The 25,707-nt window shown below is 39.2% G+C and overlaps 1 protein-coding gene across 1 annotated transcript in view; it reads left to right on the top strand.

Annotated features, from left to right (window-relative positions):
* The window catches only part of UNC13C (unc-13 homolog C), a 579,627-nt gene that overhangs the window by 351,438 nt on the left and 202,482 nt on the right, over positions 1 to 25,707 (top strand). Inside the window, exon 18 of the mRNA XM_080645235.1 lies at positions 22,339 to 22,472. Coding sequence (XP_080501361.1) covers positions 22,339 to 22,472 — 134 coding nt within the window. The remainder of the gene's footprint in view (positions 1 to 22,338; positions 22,473 to 25,707) is intronic.

The raw sequence follows: 25,707 nt of genomic DNA, 5'->3' as shown, positions 1-25,707 counted from the left end.
TGATTGTATGTGTATAATACATCCAGTCATCTCAGGGCTGTAATGCACTAATGTCCCATAAAACAAAGCAGGATGCTATTCTCAAAACCCAGTTAGATCAGGAATTATTGGGATCTAGCACTGCTATCTTCTCATGTGAAAACTGGCTGTATGCCATCAAACCTCAAGGAGCTTAAAGTGACCTTAGGATTCATGAAACTTAATTATGCATAAGGTCAGCTGTTAATGACATGAAAATTATTCATTTAAATCTATTTATATTAAAAGCCTATTTATATTAAAACTTTTTCTTAAAAGTTATCAGAACAGCCCAGCCACTGTTGTTCAGTGGTTGAGTGTTGACCCATGAACCAAGAGGTCATCGGTTCGATTCATGGTCAAGGTACATGTTCAGGTTACAGGCTCCATCCCCAGTAGGGGGTGTGCAAGAGGCAGCCAATCATTGATGTTCTCCTCTCATCAATGTTTCTATCTCTCTAAACTTCTACCTTCCCCTTTTTCTAAAAATCAATAAAAAACATTTTAAAAATAGTTATCAGAACAGAAGTTACCAAGAAATTAAAAGTATAACAATTCCCACACATCTTGTATTCCAAGCAAACCAAAGAGTTCCTCCCATATATGGCTCACATTTTTCTTCTGTCTTGTGATTTTTTATATCTCTCTCTCCAGCTACTATATTCACATTTCCTAACCCTATCTATCCCTAATGGCTCAATTTAAGTACCATATTTTTAATAAAAATTTCTTGACAGATCTAATAGTAAATAACTTCTATTTTTAACTCCTAATTTGTTCCACTTTCTATTGTTATTTTTGCAAGTCTTAGCTCGCCTATTACACAACAGGCCGTTGAAAGGAAAGACTGAGTCTCATGCATGTCTGAGAATCTCTTTCTTCATCCCCCTCACCTACACACAGTGCCTTGTATATGGTACCCATTCAACAAATACTGATGCAACAAATCAATTCAAAATAAATACAATATTTAAAAGTTTTTAGAGTAAAAATGCAAACAATTCAACAAATTATAGCTGTTGTGGCTAGAACAATTGAGGAACCAATTTTATTTAATTTTTATTTAAATTTCACTAGCCACATTTAGCTGGTGGCTTCCATTTTAGAAAAAAAAATCAGCTCTGGAACTCAAAGCAACTGTTGAAATTCATGCTGTGTTACAATGCTATAGCTGGGCAAGGACCAGGATCCACTAGGATAAGACTCCTTGAAATGTGGAAGTGTAGAGTTGTCCCTTAAATTTTACACTCATGGCAACTCACTTCTCTTAACCTAGTCCCAGCCCTGCATTTCAGTGACTAGTAACAAGAGCTTCTCACCATGACATTTTGCTTTATAATGATGGACCCATCATAAGCCACAGATGGCACTGGGGCACCACTACATCACAGTTAAGAACAACGTCATCTATGGAATGGATTGCTCACATATCTAAGAAATGGCTTTCTGCTATTGTGGGAATCAAGGCATGTTTTCTTACCCCATCCATTTTTTTGGTGGCTTCTTAAATATCACATCTCTTTTCTATAATCAAATTAATGATCTCACTTTTCTGAAGTGACTCTTGGAGCTTTGTATTTTCACTTCTGACAAAATTGGATTCGAAAAGTGAATAAGCACGGTGATCTAATCAGTTAGTATTTATCTTTTCTAAGTTTCAGTTTCTCCCCCTTCCTCACAATATGGTGATATAATACCTAATTCATGTTTATTTTCTTAATAACTACTTAATGAATGCCTTCTATGGGCCTAGAATTTGCACCGAATTCAAATAATTCACTCAACAAAGGGTGTTTGGCCTTTTGTTGCACATAGTAGATCTAGGTCAATAATTAAATGAGCAATTGTGATGTGTCTATGACAGTGGTCGGCAAACTCATTAGTCAACAGAGCCAAATATCAACAGTACAACAATTGAAATTTCTTTTGAGAGCCAGATTTTTTAAACTTCTTCTAACACCACTTCTCCAAAATAGACTCGCCCAGGCCGTGGTATTTTTTGGAAGAGCCACACTCAAGGGGCCAAAGAGCCACGGTTTGCCAACCACTGGTCTATGATATGCTGCAAAGCTTCTGTTTCAGTAACTGAAACAGAGCAGGCACTTTTAAGTATTGAGTTTTAGTATTATCCCTTTGATTATTATTAAAGCTGAAGAGTCTATTTCATAAAACCCAGAGAATGAATAAGTCAGTATAACATTGTTGTGTTAAACAACTATAGATTTATTTCAGTTTGTTTGTTAATACAGGAACAACCATTAGAATGGTATGTTCCATGAAGGAATGATTTGTTTAAACATACCTTATAAGAAACCCCAGCACTACAAATGAAGAAAAATAATAAATTTTATCTAGTCACCAGAATTGATACAATTGAACATCATTGTATTTTTATATCCGAAAGTAAATTACAGAAATAGATTTTGTGCTTTAAAGGATTGTTAATAAGCCAGAGAAAAGTTTAATTTTGAATACTGGTGTCCACCATTTAAATGGTAGGGTATTACATTTTTATTTTAATGTTGGTAGTTTTGGACTGCAATTATTTGGTATAGGGTTAATTTGGAGACTTTTCTCCCTCAACAAAATATTGCCTTTTCTGAAGCTTTTTTCTTTCTTTACTTGCTAATTGCAATCTACAGTAACATACACACTTATAACTAAATTGGTAATTGACTATTTAGATCACTGTTCCCTAAGCAACACTAAACTCGTAACTAATGATTCAGACATTAATAAGAAGCAATACCATTTTTTAAATGCACCACAAATTTTATGCTTACCCAATGAATTGATAAATCCAGAAGGAAATTCTAGATGGGTGTTATCATCTGTAAAATTTAAGATACAGTATGAAGAAAGCACAGCCTACTTTTGGTTATTTGCAGATAAGTTATCTAGTTGAAAAATCCTTAGATTCCCCTTTGTTTATGACAATTTTACTGATTTGTTATTTTACTGATGGGTATGCAAACAATGATAAGAAGTGGTACTCAGATTAGTCAAGTTACAATTCATTCTAAAGAGGAGATAAGGCCCAGCCGGTGTTTCTCAGTGGTCATTGACCCATGAAACAGAAGGTCACAGTTTGATTCTAGTAAGAGCACATGCCAGGGTTGCAGGCTCAATTCCAGGAAGGGGTGTGTAGGAGGCAGCCATTCGATGTTTTGCTCTGATCATTGATGTTTCTATCCCTCACTCCCTCTTCCTTAATCTCTCTGAAGTCAATTAAATAAACAAATAGGAGCTAAAGAGAACAAAAGGATATAAGGACTAGTTTTGAGCTCTTATAGTTGTATGTCTTACCATTTCCTACCCGTTTTAAGAAAAATGCAAGTTGATTGTATTGGAATTTTTGGGTTAGAGTGTCTCAGTTTGCATTGGCAGTGTTTTGTCCTTGTGAGCAGAAATAATAGGCAACATTTGTTTCTTATGAGCTCATTGGTTGTATAAGCTCATAAGAAACTATCAGTTGTTGAGGTTTTCTGTGCTGTTATCACTGATGTATTATGCCACTTAGTATTTGCTTAGTGCCGTATTAACTAGTTCTATCTCTCTCTAAACACAGATTAAAACAACAAAACAAAGAAAGAAAATGTATGGTAGCTTGCAGCACCTGTTCAGTAAGTGATGTAAGTGAGCTGACCCAGTCTGTTTACTGACCACATTTGGCATAGCTGTTAAACACTGAGAAATAGTTAATCTTAGAAAAGCAAGGCCCTAGTGATTGTCCATATTTGCTAAGTCTGACATAAATTTTGGAACCTTAATGACTCTCAAGCAATTTAATTCACTACATGAAATCAATAAATTCCTTATCATGAAATATAGACATTTAAGTATACAGATAAAGTTTGCTTACTTATCATTAAGCCTAGAGAAAAAATAGGACTTGAAATCTTTAAGGCTTCTTTCAACTTTAAACTCTCTGACTCTGAACTATCTGACAGTTATATGGCATCATGACAGCATCTTTATATACCTCAGTGCTAATTCTTCGCAAATTTCTCCAGACTGCATCTTGACTTTCAGTCTACTTTTGACAAAATAGGAATTTGGTGTTTTCTAGTTGATCATTCTGATTTCTAAGCTGACATCTTATCATGTTTTTATTTATAGATTTCAGAACTAAGCCAGCATCCCAAAGACTATTTACAGCTTTCTGGCTTTTGGCTTATAGTAAGAGTCTCACACCTTAGTATCTGGATAAGGTATAAGCATCTAAATGTCTTGCCCTAGCCGGTTTGGCTCAGTGGATAGAGCATCAGCCTGCAGACTGAAGGGTCCCAGGTTCGATTCCAGCCAAGGGCACATGCCCGGGTTGTGGGCTCGATCCCCAGTAGGGGAAGTGCAGGAGGCAGCCGATCAAGGATTCTCTCTCATCATTGATGTTTCTATCTCTCTATCCCTCTCCCTTCCTCTCTGAAATCAATAAAGAAATATATTTAAAAATAAATAAATATATAAATGTCTTATAGTTATAAGAAATTTAATTTGGAGGGGAAAAAAAACAAGACTGACATAAGCATAAAAATTAAAATATCAATCTTCATTAAAAATGCAAAATTTCACCAATCATTTTTCTTATTTGGAATGGATGTCAAGCATTTGAAAGAAATGCATAGAATAGAAGCTCTTAGGTCCAATTAAACACATGTACTACTCATCTCCCATTATTGCCATTAACATGGCTCCCTATTAAGTTCCCAAGTTAAGTAAACATACCAAATTTATTTCAAAGGTTTTTGACTGGCCTGAGGCTCATCAGCAATTCTTGGTTCACTATTCTGTTCTGAAGAAGACATGTTATAGAAATTTTAATGGGATATAATTAAACTATAAGTCTTACAATTCTGTTTGATATATTTAATATTATTTCCATTTGTAAATTTTGGATTCTCAAGATTTGTCTATGATTTACTATAGCTTTACTGAAAGTAGAAAAACTCCTTAATAATGGTAATATGTCATATCAGTGAGTTCTCTCTTATTTATACCTGTCCTCTATTAATAATACAAAAAGAATCAATTTCCTATTTTTCCTTAAGAGCCCAGATTATTTTTAAAATTCTTTTTATTTTGAAAAATGTCCTAAATAAAAAAAAGTGAACATTTATGTTTTTAAAAAATAATAAGATAAACACCTAAGTACTTGTAACCCAGACCTAGAAAGAGGTTACCCTGATGACATCTTGTTCCCCAGAAATAACTACTTTCATGAAGCTTATGCTAATGATCCCTTTGCTTTTCATTGTACACATATAGGTATGTCTTTAAACTAATTAACATAATTTTACTTCTTTTTAAATTGATACAAATGGAAGCATACTGCATATATTCTTCAGTGTCATCATCTTTTTTTTCAGCATTATGCGTTTGAGATTTATATGTACTGCTGTATGTAACAGTTGGTTTTGTTGTGTTGTAAATCAGCGAATGAGATACAAGATGCCTTAATGAGCCAATTAATTAGGAGTTGCTTATTGCACGCAGCCCAGAGGGAGGTGTTTCTTCCAAATCTCTGAGCAACACATACAGGAAGTTTTCTGTATTTACACTTTTTGAGCTTCTTTGTTTGCAGATATTACAAAGAGCTCTGTGTGAGTTATTGTTACAGACAGTTTGTAATCTTGGATACATAAAGAACAAACATTTGGCATAAGAATATGGGAATTATTATCAGTATTAGTCCATTATGTTAGATGGCTAGCTTACAAGGTCAGACAATAAAGTTTTTATCTTTTTCTATTATTCAAACTAAAACAGTTATTTTATAGAATAAGAGACTGTCTAAAAATGACAGAGTATACAGAACAAGAGAATATCTAACAATAGCAGAGAATTCAAACAGCAGTTTTATACAAGATGGAGGTTACTATGCTTCAGTTTTAGCTCAGGTTCCCTGGATTCTAAGTGAATTGCATACAGAAGTTTCACCTAAGTATCCTAAAGCGGTGCTGTCAAATAGAACTTTATGGAATGGTGAAAGCATTCTATACCTATACTGCCTACTATAATAGTCATAGCCACTAGCTACATAAGAATATTGAGGACTTAAGTATAAATTTAAATATTAATGTCTAGTTAGTGGGGTACTGTATTAGACAGCACAGCTCTAGATGTACATACCTGTAAGGAAGTGAGAAAACATGATCAGGCACCTATGGAAAGGTCTGGAGATTGGGTGAACCTTCAAACCTGTCCCCAATTGAGGTAAAACAACTGAGCTTTAGTATCACAGAATAAGCCAGTCACTGGTGCTGCCTCCTGGAAGAAGGAGTAACCTTGTGGGAGTCAGATCCTTGCCTCTAAGGCAATTCCCAGTGAAGAGCACAACAACTACCAGCCTTCAGCAGCCAATATCACCAGAAGCAAGAGGATTGGCCCTAGGCCCTAAAGAGGGAATGTGACCAGAGCACCACTGTATCCACTACACAGTTGGCCACTCGTTGCCAGTACTCTATGGAAATCCCATTATATAAATAAATCACAATTTATTTGCATATTCTACAGATGCTAGAGAGTTGGGTTATTTCCAGTTTGGGGAAGTGTGGCTATTATAAACAACTAGAGGCCCGGTGCATGAAATTCGTGCATGGGGGGATGGGAGTCCCTCAGCCCAGCCTGCACCCTCTCCAATCTGGGATCCCTCTCACAATCCAGGACTGCTGGCTCCCAACTTCTCACCTGCCTGCCTTCCTGATTGCCCCTAACCGCTTCTGCCTGCCAGCCTGATCACCCCCTAACCACCCCCCTGACAGCCTGATTGATGCCTAACTGCTCCCCTACCAGCCTGTTTTCCCCTAACTGCCCTCCCTTGCAGGCCTGGTCACTCCTAACTGCCCTCCCCTGCAGGCCTTGTCCCCACAAACAACTCTCCCCTGCAGGCCTGGTCACCCCTAACTGCACTCCCCTTCAGGCCTGGGTACCCCCCCAACTGCCCTCCCTTGCTGGCCATCTTGTGGTGGCCATCTTGTGTCCACATGGGGTCAGGATCTTTGACCACATGGGGGTAGCCATCTTGTATTTTGGAGTGACGGTCAATCTGCATATTACTCTTTTATTAGATAGGATAGAGGTCTGGTGCACGGGTGGGGGCCAGCTGGTTTGCCCTGAAGGGTGTCCTGGATCAGGGTGGGGGTTCCCTTGGGGTGTGGGGTGGCCTGGGCAAGGGTCCTGTGGTGGTTTGCAGGTTGGCCATGCCCCCAGCGACCCAAGCAGAGGCCCTGGTATCTGGGATTTATTTATCTTCTGTAATTGAAATTTTGTAGCTTTGAGTGGAGGCCAGGGCAGGCCAGGACTGTGGGAAGCTTGGCTTCCTCCATCGCCAGGGGCAACTCAAGCCTCCTGCTCTCTCTGTGGCCGCAGCCATCTTGGTTGGGTTAATTTGCATACTCGCTCCTGCTTGGCTGGTGGGCGTGGCTTGTGGGCATAGCAGAGGTACGGTCAATTTGCATGTTTCTCTTTTATTAGTGTAGATGTTGTTCTAAACATTTCTGTATATGTCTCCTGGTGAATAAACGTAAGAGTTTCTCAAGGACACATGCCTATAAGTATGATTACAGAGAGTTAAAATATGTGCATACTTGACTTCACTATAAAATGCCAAGATGTTTTCCAAAATGACAGTCTAGTTTACAAATGACAACTTTTCATTCAGTGTCACAGTTCTGCCAATTGACGGGTTTATTTAGATTATCTGTTCTACCATTCAGAAGACATGGAAAGTTTATAGGCTATAGCACTTCCATTGCTGTGTGAGAAATATGTGATCACTTCCCTCCTGAGGAAAGTATTAAAATAACTTTCACCCTGTGGTGGTTAGCAGAATTTCTAAGATGACTCTCAATGAGTCGTTCTCTAGTATAATGTTTTCCTCTTAAGTGAGGGCAAAACCTGTGACTTGCTTCCAGCCATTAGAGTATGGCAAATACCTTAAATCTAAAACAAAACCTAAACCTTCTAATAGATTTGTATATGTTAAAGGCAAAGGGGTTTAACAGATGCAGTTAAGGTTCCCTAATCAGTTTTTCTTTGAATTAACAAAAAGAGAAATTAAACTAGGTAGGCCTGACCTAATCAAGTGAGCACTTTAAAAGGAAGCTTGGGAATTTTCTGAGGTCAAAGAGATTTTCCTTCTGGCCTTGAAAATCAAGCTTCCATGAGTTATACAGATACAAGAAAATGAATTCGGCCAACAACCACGTGAGCTTGCATGAAGAACCTGAGCCTCAAGTGAGATTGCAGCCCTGATCAACACCTGATTACAGCCGGGAGGGACACTGAGCAGATTACCCAGGTATTCCATGCCTGGACTCCAGACCCATGGAAACTGTTTAAAGCTGCTAAAATTGTGGTTAGCCTATATAATAAAAGCCTAATATGCATATTGTCCCCTCAACTGGGAGTTCGACCAGGAGTTTGACCAGGGGATGGGCCGGCTGGCAGCCACTAGGGACTCTACCCATGCAAAATTTCATGCACTGAGTTTCTAGTTTGTTATAAAGCAATAGAAAACAAATACACCTGCTTAGCAGCAAATTTCTCTTTTAAAAAATAACACCATTTTATTTCCTCCATCTAAATCTTTCATTATCATGGTTTTTTTCTAATTAGAGTGAAAAACTTTATTATTTTTATTTATAAAATATTTCTTGATCCATTGAGAACAAACACTGAGTATACTTCAAATTACTATAGCATCATATCCAGTAATATCTGCTTTCTTTCAAGTAAATTATATTTGTTTTCCATGGATGAATGTACCTATGGGAACAAAAATGAAAATTATGTGGATGACACCTGAAATAGAGACAAAAAGCCTGTGGAGAGTTTACATTTTATAAAGAGCAATAGGTGTATATTATTACAGCTCAAACTAGCTTCTAAAACAAACAGCTCAAATAGTAGTGATAACTTTTACTCTCATCCATGTCAAGTCTATACAAATAGATGGTCCTGACATTTAAATGGCTCTTTCTGTCATAATTTGGTCCTCTGGAAGCAGAGCCTGAAAGAGGAACTTATAGGTAGTTTATTTGAGACATGAACCCAGGAAAGAGAAGTTGAATATATAGGGAAGATGAGATAAGAAAGAAAAATAATACAGGGGGAGAAACCAAGATGGCAGCATAGGTAAACACCTAAACTGCTGCCTCACACAACAATTTCAAAACTACAACTAAAAGACAGAACGGACACCATCCAGAACCACAGGAAAGCTGGCTGAGTAAAAATTCTACAACTAGAAGGAAAGAGAAAAGCTCACAGAGAATTGGAGGTACAGCAAAGGGGCTTTGTGCGCGCAGAGAGGAAGGGCGGCTGAGAGCCTGGCTGACTTTCTCTGGCGGAAGGGGGAAGGAAGCCTCCGACCACACTGAACCCCAGTTCTGACTGCACTGAACCCCAGTTCCGGGCAAACCCCTGGGGACCCACGCTCTTACGGGGGGAGTCTGGACTCTCGGGCGGAGACTCGAGCTGGGAAAGGCAGAAGTCTGAAGGCGCACGCGGGCCAGTGCGCACAAAGGCTGCGGAGGTTGCCACAGGCTTTCCCTAGTGGAAGGGAGTCAGAGGATCCTGACTGCACTGAGCCCCAGTTCTGACTGCAGTGAACCCCAGTTCCAGGCGAGCCCCTGGGGACCCACGCTCTTGTGGGGGGAGTCTGGACTCTCGGGTGGAGACTCGGGAGCCGGGGAAGGCGGAGGACTGAAAGCGCGCACGCGTGCCAGTGCGCACAAAGGCTGCGGAGGTTGCCACAGGCTTTCCCTAGTGGAAGGGAGTCAGAGGATTCTGACTGCACTGAGCCCCAGTTCTGACTGCAGTGAACCCTAGTTCCAGGCGAGCCCCTGGGGACCCACGCTCTTGTGGGGGGAGTCTAGACTCTCTGGCGGAGACTCGGGAGCCGGGGAAGGCGGAGGACTGAAAGCGCGCGTGCGTGCCAGTGCGCACAAAGGCTGTGGAGGTTGCCACAGGCTTTCCCTAGTGGAAGGGAGTCAGAGGCTCCTGACGGCACTGAGCCCCAGTTCTGACTGCAGTGAACCCTAGTTCCAGGCGAGCCCCTGGGGACCCACGCTCTTGTGGGGGGAGTCTGGACTCTCAGGCGGAGACTCGAGCTGGGGAAGGCGGAGGACTGAAAGCGCACATGCGCGCAAGGGCAAGGCTGACAGGAAGCCAAGACTGAGACTCCACCCCATCCAAGCTGAGCACAGAGGCTATTGCAATTTGGCAAGTCTAATCCTATAAGGCTGTCTCCAGCACCGAACTTCTCCCAGCATAGACACAGCTGATCCTTACAGCCAACTGGCCCGGAGGTCAATTCTTCCCAGTGATACCAACAACAATAAAGACTTAATTACAACAAGGCTGTACACACAGTCCACAAAGGGGTGCACCAAGAGTGTCCACCTCAGGTTAACTGGGGAAGCAGACCCACTGGGCCATATTGGAAACCTAGCACAAATATCTACCTTACCAACTCAGGGAATCAGTGAAAATGCGGGGTCAAAGAATCAGATCACAAACGAAAGAAATGGAGGAAAACAAACGACTGGATATAGAATTCAAAACCACGGTTATAAGACTTTTTAAAAATATTCTAGAAAAGGCCGATAAATATAACGAGACCCTCGAAGATATGAAAAAGGACCAACTAGAAATTAAACATACACTGACTGAAATAAAAAATATTATACAGAGACCCAGAAACAGAATAGAGGAACACAAGAATCAAGTCAAAGAATTGAAATACAAAGAAGCAAAAAACACTCAACCGAAAAAGCAAAAAGCAAAAAAAAAAATCCAAAAAGTTGAAGATAATGTAAGAAGACTCTGGGACAACTTCAAGCATACCAACATCTGAATTATGGGGGTGCCATAAGAAGAGAGAGAGCAAGATACTGAAAACCTATTTGAAGAAATAATGACCGAAAACTTCCCCCACCTGGTGAAAGAAATAGACTTACAAGTCCAGGAAGCCCACAGAACCCCAAACAAAAGGAATCCAAAGAGGACCACACCAAGACACATCATAATTAAAATGCCAAGAGCAAAAGACAAAGAGAGAATATTAAAAGCAGCAAGAGAAAAACAGTTAATTACCTACAAGGGAGCACCCATACGACTGTCAGCTGACTTCTCAACAGAAACTATGCAGGCCAGACGGGAGTGGCAAGAAATTTTCAATGTGATGAATAGCAAGAACCTACAACCAAGATTACTCTACCCAGCAAAGATATCATTCAGAATTGAAGGGCAGATAAAGAGCTTCACAGATAAGAAAAAGCTGAAGGAGTTCATCACCACCAAACCAGTATTATATGAAATGCTGAAAGGTATTCTTAAAGAAGAGGAAGAAGAAAAAAGTAAAGAGAAAAATTATGAACAACAAATACATATCTATCAACAAGCGAACCTAAAAATCAAGTGAATTAAAAACCTGAGGAACAGAATAATCTGGTGAATATAATAGAATCAGGGGCATAGAAAGGGAGTGGACTGATAATTCTCAGGGGGAAAGGGGTATGGGGGGTTCATGAAGAGAATGGACAAAAATCATACACCTATGGATGAGGACAGTGGGAGGGGGGAGGTAAGGGCAGAAGGTGGGGTGGGAAATGGGTGGAGGGGAGCTATGGGGGGAAATAGGAGAAATAATTGTAATAATCTGAATAAAGATTTATTTAAAAAAATAAAAATAAATAAATAAATAAATAAAGAAAACCAACAGCAACAAAAAAAGAAAGAAAGAAAGAAAGAAAAATAATACAGGGTACTACAATGAGCTGGTTGTCTCTGTGGCCATCTGAGGTTCTGTTCCTAGGGAAACCTGCTGGGAAAACATACAGAATATGCCTCTGAATTATCCCAAAGGAAGATGAGGAGTGTAGTAGGTACCTCTCCAAAAGATAGGTTCACCCAGAACCTCAGAATGTGACTTCATATCAAATAAGGGCCTGTGCAGATATAATTAAAGTATCTAGAGATGAGAGTAAGCCTCAAATCCAATGATAGGCATTCTTATAATAGAAAAGACAGAGTAAAGAAGGATTGGAGTTATGCATCCACAAAGCAAAGGACATAGGGTTGCCCCTAGTTATTGGATGTTGGGAGAAAGGCATGGAGGAAAAATCTCCCAGAGCTTCCAGAAAGAACAAACCCAGCCAATACCTTGATTTTTGACTTCTCAGCTCTAGAACTGAGAGAATAAATTTCTGTTGTTTTAAGCCACCAAGTGTGTGGTAATTTGTTATGACAGCCCTCGGAATCTAATACCGGGAGGCCGAGCCCTTGATTCCTCCATACTCTCGGCCACAATTGGAGTGTGACAGAATGGCCTTTTATGACTTTATAAAAATCTCCAAGCAGCAAAGCAGAGAAAGGTTGCCACAGGTGCTTAATGTAGGACCCTGGCAACATAGATGGAATCACTTACCTTAGATACATTGAAAACAGGTGAGCTGACACAATCCATGAGCGAGCGACCATTTACTCCTCCAATCAGTGATTTAAGAGAACTGGATTTCTTCTACCCTGTGACTCTACTATCTTAAACATGGTACCGGAATAGCTGTGCTTTGTGTGTAGCAAAGTGGGAGAAAGAAAAGGAACACAGAGGATTGTGCATGGGAAGTTTTTAGGCTTTCGTACTTCTTGCATTCTATTGGCTAGAACTCAGTCCTGTTTCCACCTGCAAAGGATGCTAGCAATTATACTTGTCCTGGTTATCCATTGCTGTGTGAAAGACATGTGACAGTGATCGGGGATTGAGTGGTGGCAGGGAGAAGGGAAGGCCTCCAAAGAGATTGATTTTTAGTGAAATCTGAACACTCGTCTGTCCTTCTCCACATGGACCTCTTCACAGGGCCACTTGGATGTTCTCACAGCTTAGTGGCTGGATTTTAAGAGCAAATGGTACAAGAGACAGACATTGGGAGTCGCCAGTTTCTTAAAACTTAGCCTAGAAAATGACACATGTCACTTCTATGTTCTATTGGTCAAAGTCACCCATATTCAAGGAAAGAAAAAATACAGACATTCCTTTTACTGGAAGGGTTATCAGAATTTGCAGTCACCTTTAGTCCTCCACAGTAGTCTACCTCTGTACTCCAGGGAGAGGGAAACAGTTTTGGTGAAGAGCTATTCAGTTTCTGCCACAATGTATTTCCAGCATATTTATTTTATTGTATTTTATTTATTTATCTTATTTTATTTTATTTTATTTTTAGGAGTCAAAGATGTATTTTATTAGCAATGTTGAACCAACATTTTTAAATACCATCTTCAGGTATCCTGAAGATGGGGTTTACTTGTTGGGGGTGGGGGCTCTGGTGAGAGGACCTAGAGGGTTATTGGCCTGAGATATCTACTTGTACTTCTTCATTCCACCCGCTGAGAGTTTTTCCTAACTTCTTTCTATCCTGCCTCAGGACTGCCTTTGTCTGAGCTATGGAACGCTCTGGAATGGGGATCAGATTACTCACATAAAGTTAATACATCTTAACAACATTTCTCCTTTGTCCATTTTTCCTCTTTTATGTGTAAGCCTCTGTGAAATATTTTCACATCCTGCTTTTTTTTTTTACTTCCAGTCTATACCTTCACACTTTGATCAGAGATGCATGTCATTTTGCTTAAGTGTAATTAGTCAAGTGCAAAGTTAGCCTTCCAGAATTACCAAGATAAGCAATTTCAGTAAAGTCATTATGGACACTAGAGTATTCTGATGGTTTTCTATTTGGGCAAGCAGAGGAGCAAATCTATGAAGAGCTCAGAGCTGCTTTCTCTGGATCTTCCTATTGTGTTCATATTACCTAAAATGGAATGAAACTTAACAGACACTAGTTGGGACAAGCAGATGAAGGGACTGTGGTGATATAAACAGTAAGGATTAATTAATAACTTTAGTAGGAGTTTTTGGGGCAACAGGATGCTAACGGTAAAACAATGTCAATTAAGAAAGCTCTAAAACTGGGTGTGCGTGGAGAGGGGGTGAAAATACCCTGCTTGTGCCTGTAGCTCTCAAACTGCAAATATGTGCAGAGAAGTTGTGATAGTCTCAGGAACCTAGGAAGTGTGTAGGGATTTCATATAAGCAACAATAACATTATTCTGTGAATGCTTTCCTTCCCATTCAAGATATAACTCAGAATAAAAATCAGCTCAATATTATTAGTGGGAGGTAATGATTCTCATGTGTCTATAAACTATCTAACTAAGTCTTCGAGTTGAGGCTATAAAGGAACAAAAAACCCACAAGTTTTTAAGTGTGGTCTATATGCTTGTTTTCAGTTAAGAAGATGGCTGGGAATTAAGGTAACTCTCTTTCTTTATCTCTGAAATGCGGGTTTTAGTATTTGCCTTTGATATTGGAAATGAATGAAGACCTTCCAAATGAGAATAAACAGAGGCTATTTATTCAGATCTTGCTATAAGAAGGAAGGCAGCCAACATCACTTTTATTTGGCAGAGACTCAAAGGCAGACAGGGAAGTGGGACAGCTTTATAGTGAAGAGCAGGGAAGGCATCAGAGCTGATGCGATTGGAGCTTGTTTGAGGGGGAAACTGGGAGTCAGCTAATGAGTAGGGCATTCTGTGTGCTTGGTTCGGGGAGCATAGTTGGCTTCCTCTGGTTGATATCAAGTTGGAAGGGGGACGAAATATGAGGAAACTGGTGGTCATCACCAAGTCCTGACCGTTCCCAGCTGACGGCTGCAGAAGCTATGGTTTGGCTTCCCAGACGGGTTGTTACAAAGATTGTGGGTCAGATTTCTATCATACATGGTCTGGCCATTGTTCATTTGAATATTCGATCTTCAAAGCTAATGATTTTGTTGTGAGGATTGAATAAGAAATGAGTTGAAAAGATGGCTCTTTTGCTGCTTTGGGGGGTAGTGAAGTATTAGATTGTTAAGAGAAGGCAGCAGTATCTGGGAGAAAGAAGCAAGAAGGGTGACTCCACTGACATAAAGAAAGTTCCAACTTGTTACCCTGGGCTAAAGGAAGTGTACCTAGAGAAATTCAGTCCAAGCCTATCTAGATAGAGGGCAGTATAAATGTCCTTCCTTCTCCTAGCTGATAAACCGTCCACCTGGCTCTTCATAAGAATCTCAGATCTTCTGAGCACCTGAAACTTTGATCTGCTTCAATAGCTATGGATAGAGTTTCCATTTTCCTAACCAGTGTACTGCCAGGGCTAAGATTTTCTTGTTTCAGAGGAGGTATACAGCCAACTCAGAGTTATAGGAAGTTCCAAACATATATGAGATATCTAGTTAACAGTTTAATATGAATTCATCTTGCCAGCCTTTTTTTTTTTTTATCATATTTTAAGCTTCTTTCTTTTTAAACATTCAGGCCACCTCAATTTGTGTGTGTGTGTGTGTGTGTGTGTGTGTGTGTGTGTGTCTTTATAGCCACACTATCCAATTTTTCAAATTTCTAACATCTGTAAACCTTATTGCCAAAACCTTTAATTGCCACTTACCTGCCTTGAACCAGTTATCTCCCTATGCACATATAGCAATCACCTACTTATACACATAAATTGTGTAAGTTATTTATCATAGACTAGAGGCCTGGTGCATGAAATTCGTGCATGGGGAAGGGGATGTCCCTCAGCCCGTCCTGCACCCTCTCCAATCTGGGACCCCTTGGGGGATGTCCCTGTGGGATCAGGCCTAAACTGGCAGTCGGACATCCCTCTCACAATCCGGGACTGCTGGCTCCTAACTGCTCACCTGCCTGCCTGCCTGATTGCTCCTAACCACTTCTGTCTGCCAGCCTGATCACCCCTAAACGCTCCCCTGCCGGCCTGATTGACGCCTAACTGCTCCCTGCTGTCCCGATCGCCCCCAACTGCCCTCCCCTGCTGGCCTGATCACCCCCAACTGCCTTCTCCTGCTGGCCTGATCACCCCCAACTACCCTCCTCTGCTGACCTGATGGCTCCCAACTGCCCTTCCCTGCCAGCGCAATTGCCCACAGCTGCCCTCCCCTGCTGGCCTGATCGCCCACAACTGCTCTTTCCTGCCAGCTATCTTATGGTGGCCATTTTGTGGCAGCTATCTTGTGATGACATGAGGGTGGCCATCTTGTGATGATGTCGTGCGAGGGCGTTGTGCAAGGGTGTGACACCACCTGGGCTTTTATTATATAGGATAACCACAGCTTCATTATCTTATTTAAGGATTCATTTTCTTTGGCTCTTCTAGACCTCAACTCTAGGACCCTTTACCTAATCCCTATTTCTGCGCTCCATTCCCATCATCTAAATCAGGAGTCCTCAAACTTTTTAAACAGGGGGCCAGTTCACTGTCCCTCAGACCATTGGAGGGCCGGACTATAGTTTAAAAAAAAAACTATGAACAAATTTCTATGCGCACTGTGGGCCCAGGACGAGCTGGCTGCTAAGCAGGACAGGCAGCAGCACTCAGCGGGCCAGATAAATGTCCTCGGCGGGCCGCATGTGGCCCGCGGGCCGTAGTTTGAGGACGCCTGATCTGAATGCTTAAACACCATCTGCTGTCTTTCTACCTTTCACACTCACTACTCCCTCTTCCCTCTTGCCTTCCATTTCCCTTCTTTCTTCCTCTGGACCAAAATAAATGTTTGTTCCAGCATTTCAACCATTCTTGTCAAACACTCAAATTTGTTTCTCCCTTCCTCCTTTCATTGCACTCCAGTAGCAAATCCAACACTCTTTCCTTGACATCTACATTTAGTACCGGAGAGAACTCATGATGAGGTAGAGCCGTGTCACCCTATATTCAGCGACCCACTCTCAGCAGAGCCCCCAACCTACCTGGCAGTGTCACTATGGGTTTAACTCAAGGCTCTCTCCTATTTTAAACCTTTACTACCTACTCCTCCTCTTCTAACAGGATGGAAATTCCTAGCATTTCTTGTTCGCCATCAACAGGATTTATCTATAAGACTCTTTATTGACTCCACGGATAGCATGTTTTTCATTTATATTTGAGGCTAATCTTCCCACATACACACTAGATCCCATTCTCTTCCATTTCAACAGGGGCCTCATTTCCCCATCTATGCCTCTCTTTAAAATGTTTTTATTCTTTCTGTTTTTTAGAATTTCCCCCCAAGGTTTTATTTCTAGCCATCAATTCTCTTCCCTCTCTTTGAGTAATCTTATTTACTCCATAATTTCAGCTACCATTTATATCCTAGAATTCTTCTATCTATATTTAATAGTCAAGAATACTTTTTCATGCCAGACCAATATACTTAATTACCTTCTGAATATTCCACTTGGTTTCTCTCTCTTCCTTCTCACCAACTAGGCAATGAGTTGTATGAATTTTACTTGACTCTTTTATACATTTGATTTCATTAAATTTCCTGCTACTGCCAAGTCATTTAAAGAAATAAATGTAATTAAATACTCCCATGTTTAAAATCATTTAATGAAGTTTGGTTTAAATGCAGATTCCTTAATGTGACACACAGAGTACTTCAGGATTTAAAGGCATCTATCTCTAGAGCCTTTTTCCCCCCAAGTATTTTCAGAGGCACATTTATTCTGTAAAAAATTTTGCAACATGGAGTGTGGAAAATAGGAGGGAGTGCAGGGTTTATCAAGTTCAAATACATTTGAGAAACTAATGCTCTTAGCTCTCAGAGCAGTTGTTCTCAATCTAGGCCCTGAATCAGCAGCAACAGAATTACTTGAGACTTCATTATATATGCATATCCTCAAGTCTCACCCTCAACCTACTGCATCAGGAACTCTGTGGGAAGGGCCTAGCAATCTGTATTTTAGCAAGCCTTCCCAACAATACTGATACCTATGCTCTCCATGACAGGGTGGATCAGTTGGTTGGAATGTCATCCCATACACCAAAAGGTTGTGAGTTTGATTCCCAGTCAGGGCACCTTCCAAGGTTCTGAGTTCGATCCCTGGTCAGGAAACATTTGGGAGGCAACTGATCAATTTCTCTCTCTCTCTCTCCCCCCCCCTTCCTTTCTCTCTCTAAAATCGATGAAAATAGCCCTGCTGCATGGTTCAATGGTTGAGTGTGGACCTGTGAACCAGGAGGTCATTGTTCGATTCCCAGTCAGGGTACATGCCCCAGTTGCAGTCTCAATCCCTGGTGTGGGGAGTGCAGGAGTCAGCAACCAATGATGCTCTCTCATTGTTGTTTCTATCTCTTTCTCCTTCTCTCTTCCCCTCTGAAATCAATAAAAATATATTTTAAAAAATAAAATCAATGAAAATATATCTTAGGGTGAGGATTAAAAAATTACATATGCCCATTGAACAAACAGATAGAATGTCACAGAAATATAGCAGTCTTAGAAGTGTTGCATAAGTCTTACTATCATGAAGATATCATCTATTATTTCAACACTTTTGTTTTTTTGCAAATAACAGTTCTTGCTATATGTTGATCTTTTCTTGGAGTATCTTCATATTTTCTTATTTGAAATATGAGGGTATAGTATACATCTTATCAGCTTGTCTGTACCAGCTTTTTTTGGTACTAAATTATCATTTTTAAACATAACTATTGGATACTTTATTCAGCTGACCCTAGCAACTTTGCACTTTCAAAAATTCCTCTCCTCATTACTGTCACAGATTTTCTTTCAAGTGTTTTTCCTTAATAGTCTATTAACAAAATATATTTTAGTTGCTGTAATAATGATGACCAAAATTAAAATTGAACTACTAACTCATAGTTTTATATTTATTGTACTTTGTTCATTGTTATTGAGTTTATAATACTTGAATATCATGTAAATATATTATAAACTATATTTATTATAATAAGTACTAATTTTTAAAAGTTTCTGCTGGGAACCAATTCCGGCATGTAATAATTACAAGAGTTCTGTCAAAAGGTTGATGGGACTTGGTGGGCTCAACAAGGGTGAGCCACATATGTAGTTTACCTGTTGGAAACGGCTAAACAGCATTTCCCCCAAACCTGAATAGGATTGTTAACTGCCATACAGCTCAGGGCATTTTATTGCCTCCTGTTGGCCAAACACCTGAACAGTTGTGGGCTATTCCCCAAACTGACAATATCCTTTGATACCCTACCCTTTGTAGTGTATTATTTCCACCTTGCCTTAGGACAAATTGTGTTGAATAAAAGCACGGGTCCTTGGTCAAGGTAGGAGTCTTTAGCTCCTTTCAGCTGAAGATCCTCTGACCCCCAATGCCTTTCAAAATTATCTTTTGTCTCCGGACTCTTTAATCATCTGCACGCAGCCCCTTTCTTCAGAATGCTGAACCCTTTGTAAGGCTGGGAAAAGAACCCCGGCAGTTTCAATAAATATTAATGTACTTATTAGCTTTTCAAAATGTTTACTATCATTATTTTAATTTTCGAACCCTAAGTCAAATGCCCTAGTAGACCTCAAGGAGATTAATGAAGTCTTACTTAGAAAATGTAATCCTTAATATATCAGGTATATATTCTAATATACCTCAGTGTATACCATTATTTAATTTTTTATTTACTTTTTTAAATACTATTTTTAAATATGTTTTTTATTGATTTTAGAGAGAGAGAACATCAATGTGAGAGAGAAACTTTAATCACTTGCCTCCTCTACACACCCTGACCACAATTGAACAGCAACTCAGGTGTGTACACTGATTGGGAATCAAACCGAGGACCTTTTAGTGCATGGGAGGATGCTCAACCAACTAAGCCCCACTGGCCAGGCCTGTACCCCATTATTTTAAACATATTATATTAAGATGCACTAGCCCTTCTGGCCAGTGGGGCTCAGTTTGTTGAGTATCGCTTCATGCATGCACATGTTACTTAATCAATTCCCAGTCAGGGCACATGCTGGGGTTATGGGCTCAGTTCCTGGTAGGGGGTGTGCAGAAGGCAGAGAATCTATGTTTTACTCTCACATAGATGTTTCTCTCTATATATATAAAATTCAATTAAAAATCTTTAAAAACAATGCACTAATAAAATAGGGAAAACCTGATTTATGATATTGCTCTGTGGTATGTAAAAACTTAATGACTCAGCATTCCATTTGGTTTATTTTGGTGCAACATACAGAATATGATGCAAAACATTGTACTATCAATAATCTTCTAATGTCACAAAAAAAAGAGTAATGGAAGTATATTTTGTGACTTTAGAATTGATGCATATTCAACTACGTACTTTAGTCTCTCCTCCTTTCCATATCACTCTTTGCAGAATGATGATAAGGGACTGTGATGTTAAATGAATAATCTATAGTCATTTCCTCTCATTTAATTACATTACTTGACATAAGTTAGACATACAGTTTGGCTATGTGCACATCATGATGATGAATGATAGTATTCTAATATAGTCTACCATGGCCATCAGAACTAATTTTATTTACAACCTTCACAACTCACCAGTCTCTCTGATTTCTAACTACATCATGGAGAGGGAAATCTATTGATCTTAATGTAATGAGTAAATTATTACATTATTGTGACAACAATAAAGTCCTATTCACAAAAGAAAGAGAAATTTTAATAGAAAATGTAATTTAAACGTAGGCAAGGATTGCTCAGCTGGTGTGGCTCAGTGGTTGTCTGTAGACACATGCACCAGGTTTGATTCCTGGTCAGGACACATGCCTGGGTTATGGGCTTGATCCCCAGTAGGGGACGTGCAAGAGGCAGCTGATTGATTATTCTCTCTCATCATTGATGTTTCTCTCTCTCTCTTCTTCTCCCTTCTTCTCTCTGAAATCAATTAAAAAAGAAACATAAAAATTTAAAGTAGGCAAGGCTGAATATTTGTAAGCCTGCATTGCTGCCTTTATCTTCTAAAAGATCTACTGATGTGCCTTGATGTACCTCAGGAATTGAAAAGGGAAGCCTGCCAAGGACTTTCAAGTGGTTCTCAGGGACCAGACATGCAAGGTTTATAAGATCCTTTGAACACCACTTATTGTTCACTCTGGCAATTTGAAGTAATTTGTGCCAGCCACTAATTTGTTGACTATTTTAATTTTGCTTTCCAACTTTTAATATCTGTTGCATTTTGAGTATAAAGGTTAATCAACAGCACTTGAAAGCACCCTAGAAAATTATGTGTCCCTAAAGGTACATTACAGTCTGTGTATGAAGGTCTGGAATAGTGAGTGGATTCCACATATGGTTGTATTTTAACTTAAGTGAGAATAATAATTGGGTGATGACTCACCCAAATCTGGTTACATGTCTTTGGCAGCATTAGAAGATCTGCATACAACCATTCAGCAGAGGGTAGCTGATTTTCTGATAAGACTTGGTAGTTAAATATGGCAATTGGTTGGGCCAAATATAATCTAATCTACCTTTTATATCAGGGATCCCATGAAATTTCTGAGCCACAAATTGGAGTTTTCAGATATTCTGGATCTAGAAACTTGTAAATAATTTAGCAAAAACAGTAAACGAAGCCATCTTGCCTTTATCCTTTTTTTGCCTAATTTAAAAAAGTAAATGTAAAAGAAGTGCTTTAAAAAGAATATCCACCAAACAAAATAACCAGCATAATTTATCAGTATGTCTGAAAGAATTATATGCATTGAATAGGAAGTTTCTATGTGAAACTTTCAGGATTATTATTATACTTAATTAACCTCAATGTAAATTTACTCCATCCTGGGCTACACTCTTCTTTCTAGAGATGAGAGTTGGAGAATTCATTCAGTATGGTAAATCAGGAAGGATTCAAATACACACACACACACACACACACACAACACACACACACACAAATAGGCTTCCAAAGTTTTAGTTAACTAGATACATTTGTAAGTGGAATAAGAGAGTTATGGGCCATGCATGTAACGTGTATATATTATAGAATCTAATAGTACTGACTTTGTTACCAGGCAGCCTTGCTTTCTGCTCACTTACTACCAACTTGACTGGAACAAAATATTTTGGCAGGATAAATTTGGATAAATTTTCACACACAGCCACACACACACACACACACACACACACACACACACACACACACACATACCTTTGTATACAAAGAATTCAACCTTTCTCCTTGGGTGAAGCACCATAAAAAGGATAATTTCCGCAATAATAATTCTTAAGACTATAGTCAGAAGAAGAGAAACAATTACTCCAGAACCAAAGCATTTAGAAATAAAGCCTGGCCACTATCTTATGGAGTCCTATTTAATGAAGAAAGGGCATCTGAATTTTGTAGTTTTGCCTCACATGATCTAAGAATTTTTTCATCACATTTTTCTCTGATCCTCCTGTTTGACAGTGTCATCTAACTAAAGTCACACTATTTAACACACACACCCTTTTTTTTTTGCATGTTATATGACCTGTGAGCAGAGTAAGAAACAGGACATTCCTCGGGAAGAACAGGGACCAACCACCAAGAATTTGGATTTTTGGCCCCAACTTATTACCCTGATGGTCACAATTATTGATGAGGATAAAACTGCCTACACACCTGTCCTGAATCAGTAAGTACACTGTTTTACAAATGAATTGATTTTGTTCAACTAAAGTTAAAATAAGTATTTGAAGTAAAGCTTATAATCTTATGACAATGATAGTGGTACACAGAAAGAAATATCTTTGTTTTGCTTTCTATTATTGTTTTTAATGTCATGTTTAGAATCACATTTATTTCTGTGAAACCTAGTCCTAAAAAAACAAAATGTCTTTCCTCTATTTGGAATCTATGTTTTATACTAAAGATAACTATCACCCACTGAGTATCCATGTGTCTTGCATAACCCATACCAGATAACTACTGGTCTGCTTTCTGATACTATAAACTAGTTTAGAGATTTTATCCTTTTTAGTAAAGGAATCATAAATTACATATATTATTTTGTCTAATTTTTACCCATATTTTGAGATTCATCCAGATTATATTGTCAATACTTCATCTTCTTTTATTTCTGAGTAATATTCTACTATGTAGATATACCACAAAATGTGTATCCATTCAAATATTAGGGTTAGGTTTAGGGTTAGTGTCACCATTGTTGTTTGTTTTTTTCAGATTAGGTTGCTTTGAATATTTGTTTATAAGCTTTTGCATAGACACACTATTTCATTTCATGTTGTAGGTACATTTTTAATATTTCTTTAAACTGCCAACATGCTTTACTAAGTGGTTGTACATTGCCAACCCTTGGTATAACTGGACTTTAACTGTAGTTATTCAAATAGTGTACATTGGTAGGTCACTGTGGTTTTAATTTGTGCTTTTCTAAATACTAATATCAGCCATCTTTTTATGTGCTTATTTGCCATCCATATATCTTTTTTGGTGAAATGTCTATTCAAATCTTTTTGCCATTTGCAAATTTGAATGTTTATGTTCTAATTATTGAGTTGTAATAGTTCTTTATATATCCTAAAGGTATGTTGTCAAATATAAATTTGAAAATATTTCTCTTAGTTTGTGATTTTATTTTCCATTTTCTTACTAGTATCTTTTGAGTAGCTTTTTTTTTTAATAATCCAATTTATCACTCGTTTTCCTTTATAATTTGGATTTTTGTGCCCTATTTAAGAAGTCAACTTGCAACCACAGTTTTCTTCTAGATATCTTACTCTGAAGTCATGATTCATTTCAAGTTTTTGTTTGTTTTTTGTATATGCTGTAATATAGAGTTAAAGATTCTTTGGGATTTTTTCATATGTTTATCTAATATTTTCAACTCTGCTTGTTAGAAAAATTATCATTTCCCCTTTGAATTACTTTGGCAACTTTGTAAAATAATCAATTTAAGTATATGTGTAAGTGCGTATTTCGGTACTCTGTTCCATTGATCTATTGATTCATACATTGGTAAAGTGGTGATAAATGTCTTCGGCTTTAGTCTGGAAAACTATTTATCACTCCTTCAATTATGAAAGAAAATTTTGCTAAATAGAATATTCTTGTTTGACAGGTTTCTTTCTTTCAGCACTTTTTTTTTAAAAAAATATATTTTATTGATTTTTTCACAGAGAGGAAGAGAGGGATAGAAAGTTAGAAACATCGATGAGAGAGAGACATCAATCAGCTGCCTCCTGCACTCCCCCCACTGGGGATGTGCCCGCAACCCAGACACATGCCCTTGACCGGAATCGAACCTGGGACCCTTCAGTCCACAGGCCGATGCTCTATCCACTGAGCCAAACCAGTTAGGGCTCTTTCAGCACTTTTAATATATCATCTCACTCCCCTCTTGCCTGCAAAATTTTTGCTGAAAATTCACTAATAGCCTTATAGGGATTTCCTTTTTTTGTAACAAGCTGTTTTTCTCTTGCTGCTTGTAAGAGTCTCTCTTTGTCTTTTATATGTTCTTTGTTGAAATTCTCACAGTGTTCTTGCATTGATTTTCTGACATCAGTGAGCATTTTTATGCCCATTATTTTAAAACTTCCTATCAGGCAAATCACTTACCTCCATTTCATTAAGATCAGTTTCTGGTAATTTATCTTGTTCTTTTGTCTAAGACGTCCCCTTGCGTCTTCACTTTTCTTGACTCTGTCTGTTTCTGTACTTTAGATAAAACTGCGCAGACTTCACAGAGTGGCCTTCTCAATCAGTGCAGCCCGAGCTCTGGGTGTTCTCTCAAACCTTTCTGATATAGACCAAGCTTCTGTCTTTGTTCTTAGTGGCTCCCAGCTGAGGGTGTACCAAGACCTGTCAGTGTCCCTAAGGGGAAGAATGCAGCCAGCCCCGATGCAGGCTAATTAGAAGCCAGACCCTGGGGCAACAGCTGAGAAAGAATATAATTAAGCTCCTTCCAGGGAGAAACTGGAAGATGGGCACTTTTTCCTGCTCTGTTCTACACTGAGCCCAGGAAGATAGCCACGGGGATAGGAGGAGGGGAAGAGGATACACCTGCACCTATTGCAAAGCTGCTTATTTGTTTGCCATAGCCCTGTGGGACTTGTGAATGCAAGCCCTATTAGTATCAGAGCTAGGTGATTTGATGACCTTTCTCTCTGGTGATAGCCATAAAAGTTGGGGCACTAAAGGTGTGGAAATGTCCTTTTAGGAGATACTGGCAACGTAATGTTGTTGTTGGAACAAGCTAAAGGGAGAACACAGGAGAAGTGCCCATTGGCGTTACTGTGCTCTGGGGAGGTTCTCAGCCATCCCCTAGATGTATGCTAAATTAGAAGCCAAGCCCCCGGGCATCAGCTTGCAAAGAATGCAGTCCAGCCCCTTCCAGGGAAAGACTGGAAGATGGACATTTTTTGCCTCTTCTTTCTGGACTGAGCCTCCAGGGGACAGCCGCAGGAAGTGCTCATGCACACCTTGATACCAGCTTCTTTATTTGCTATGGTCCTATGAGTCTTATGTACACAAGCACTGTTGGCTTTCAGAACTAGTTGTTTCAGGAGTCCATCCTCAGACGGGAATCTTAAAAGTTGAGGTACTAGGTGTGCAGTCCAAATCCTTCAGTACTCGGAGAAGCTGGAAGCTGGGGAATCCCTTCCAACTACCCTGTTTCCCCGAAAATAAGACAGTGTCTTATATTAATTTTTGCCCCCAAAGACACGCTAGGTCTTATTTTCAGGGGATGTCTTATTTTTCCATGAAGAAGAATACGGTACACATTTATTGTTAAATGAAAATAAAGGAAATTTATTACCTGTATACGGTACGGTAGTATGGTAGTTGTCAACACAAACCAGACAAACTGTGAATCCTACAGTATCAAGAATTTACTCATTTATTCAATG

This window comes from Plecotus auritus, assembly GCF_963455305.1.
Source record: "Plecotus auritus genome assembly, chromosome: 1".
Classification (NCBI taxonomy): Eukaryota; Metazoa; Chordata; class Mammalia; order Chiroptera; family Vespertilionidae; genus Plecotus; species Plecotus auritus.
The sequence above is the reverse complement of the archived record's forward strand: the minus strand, read 5'-3'. Positions and strand labels throughout refer to the sequence as shown.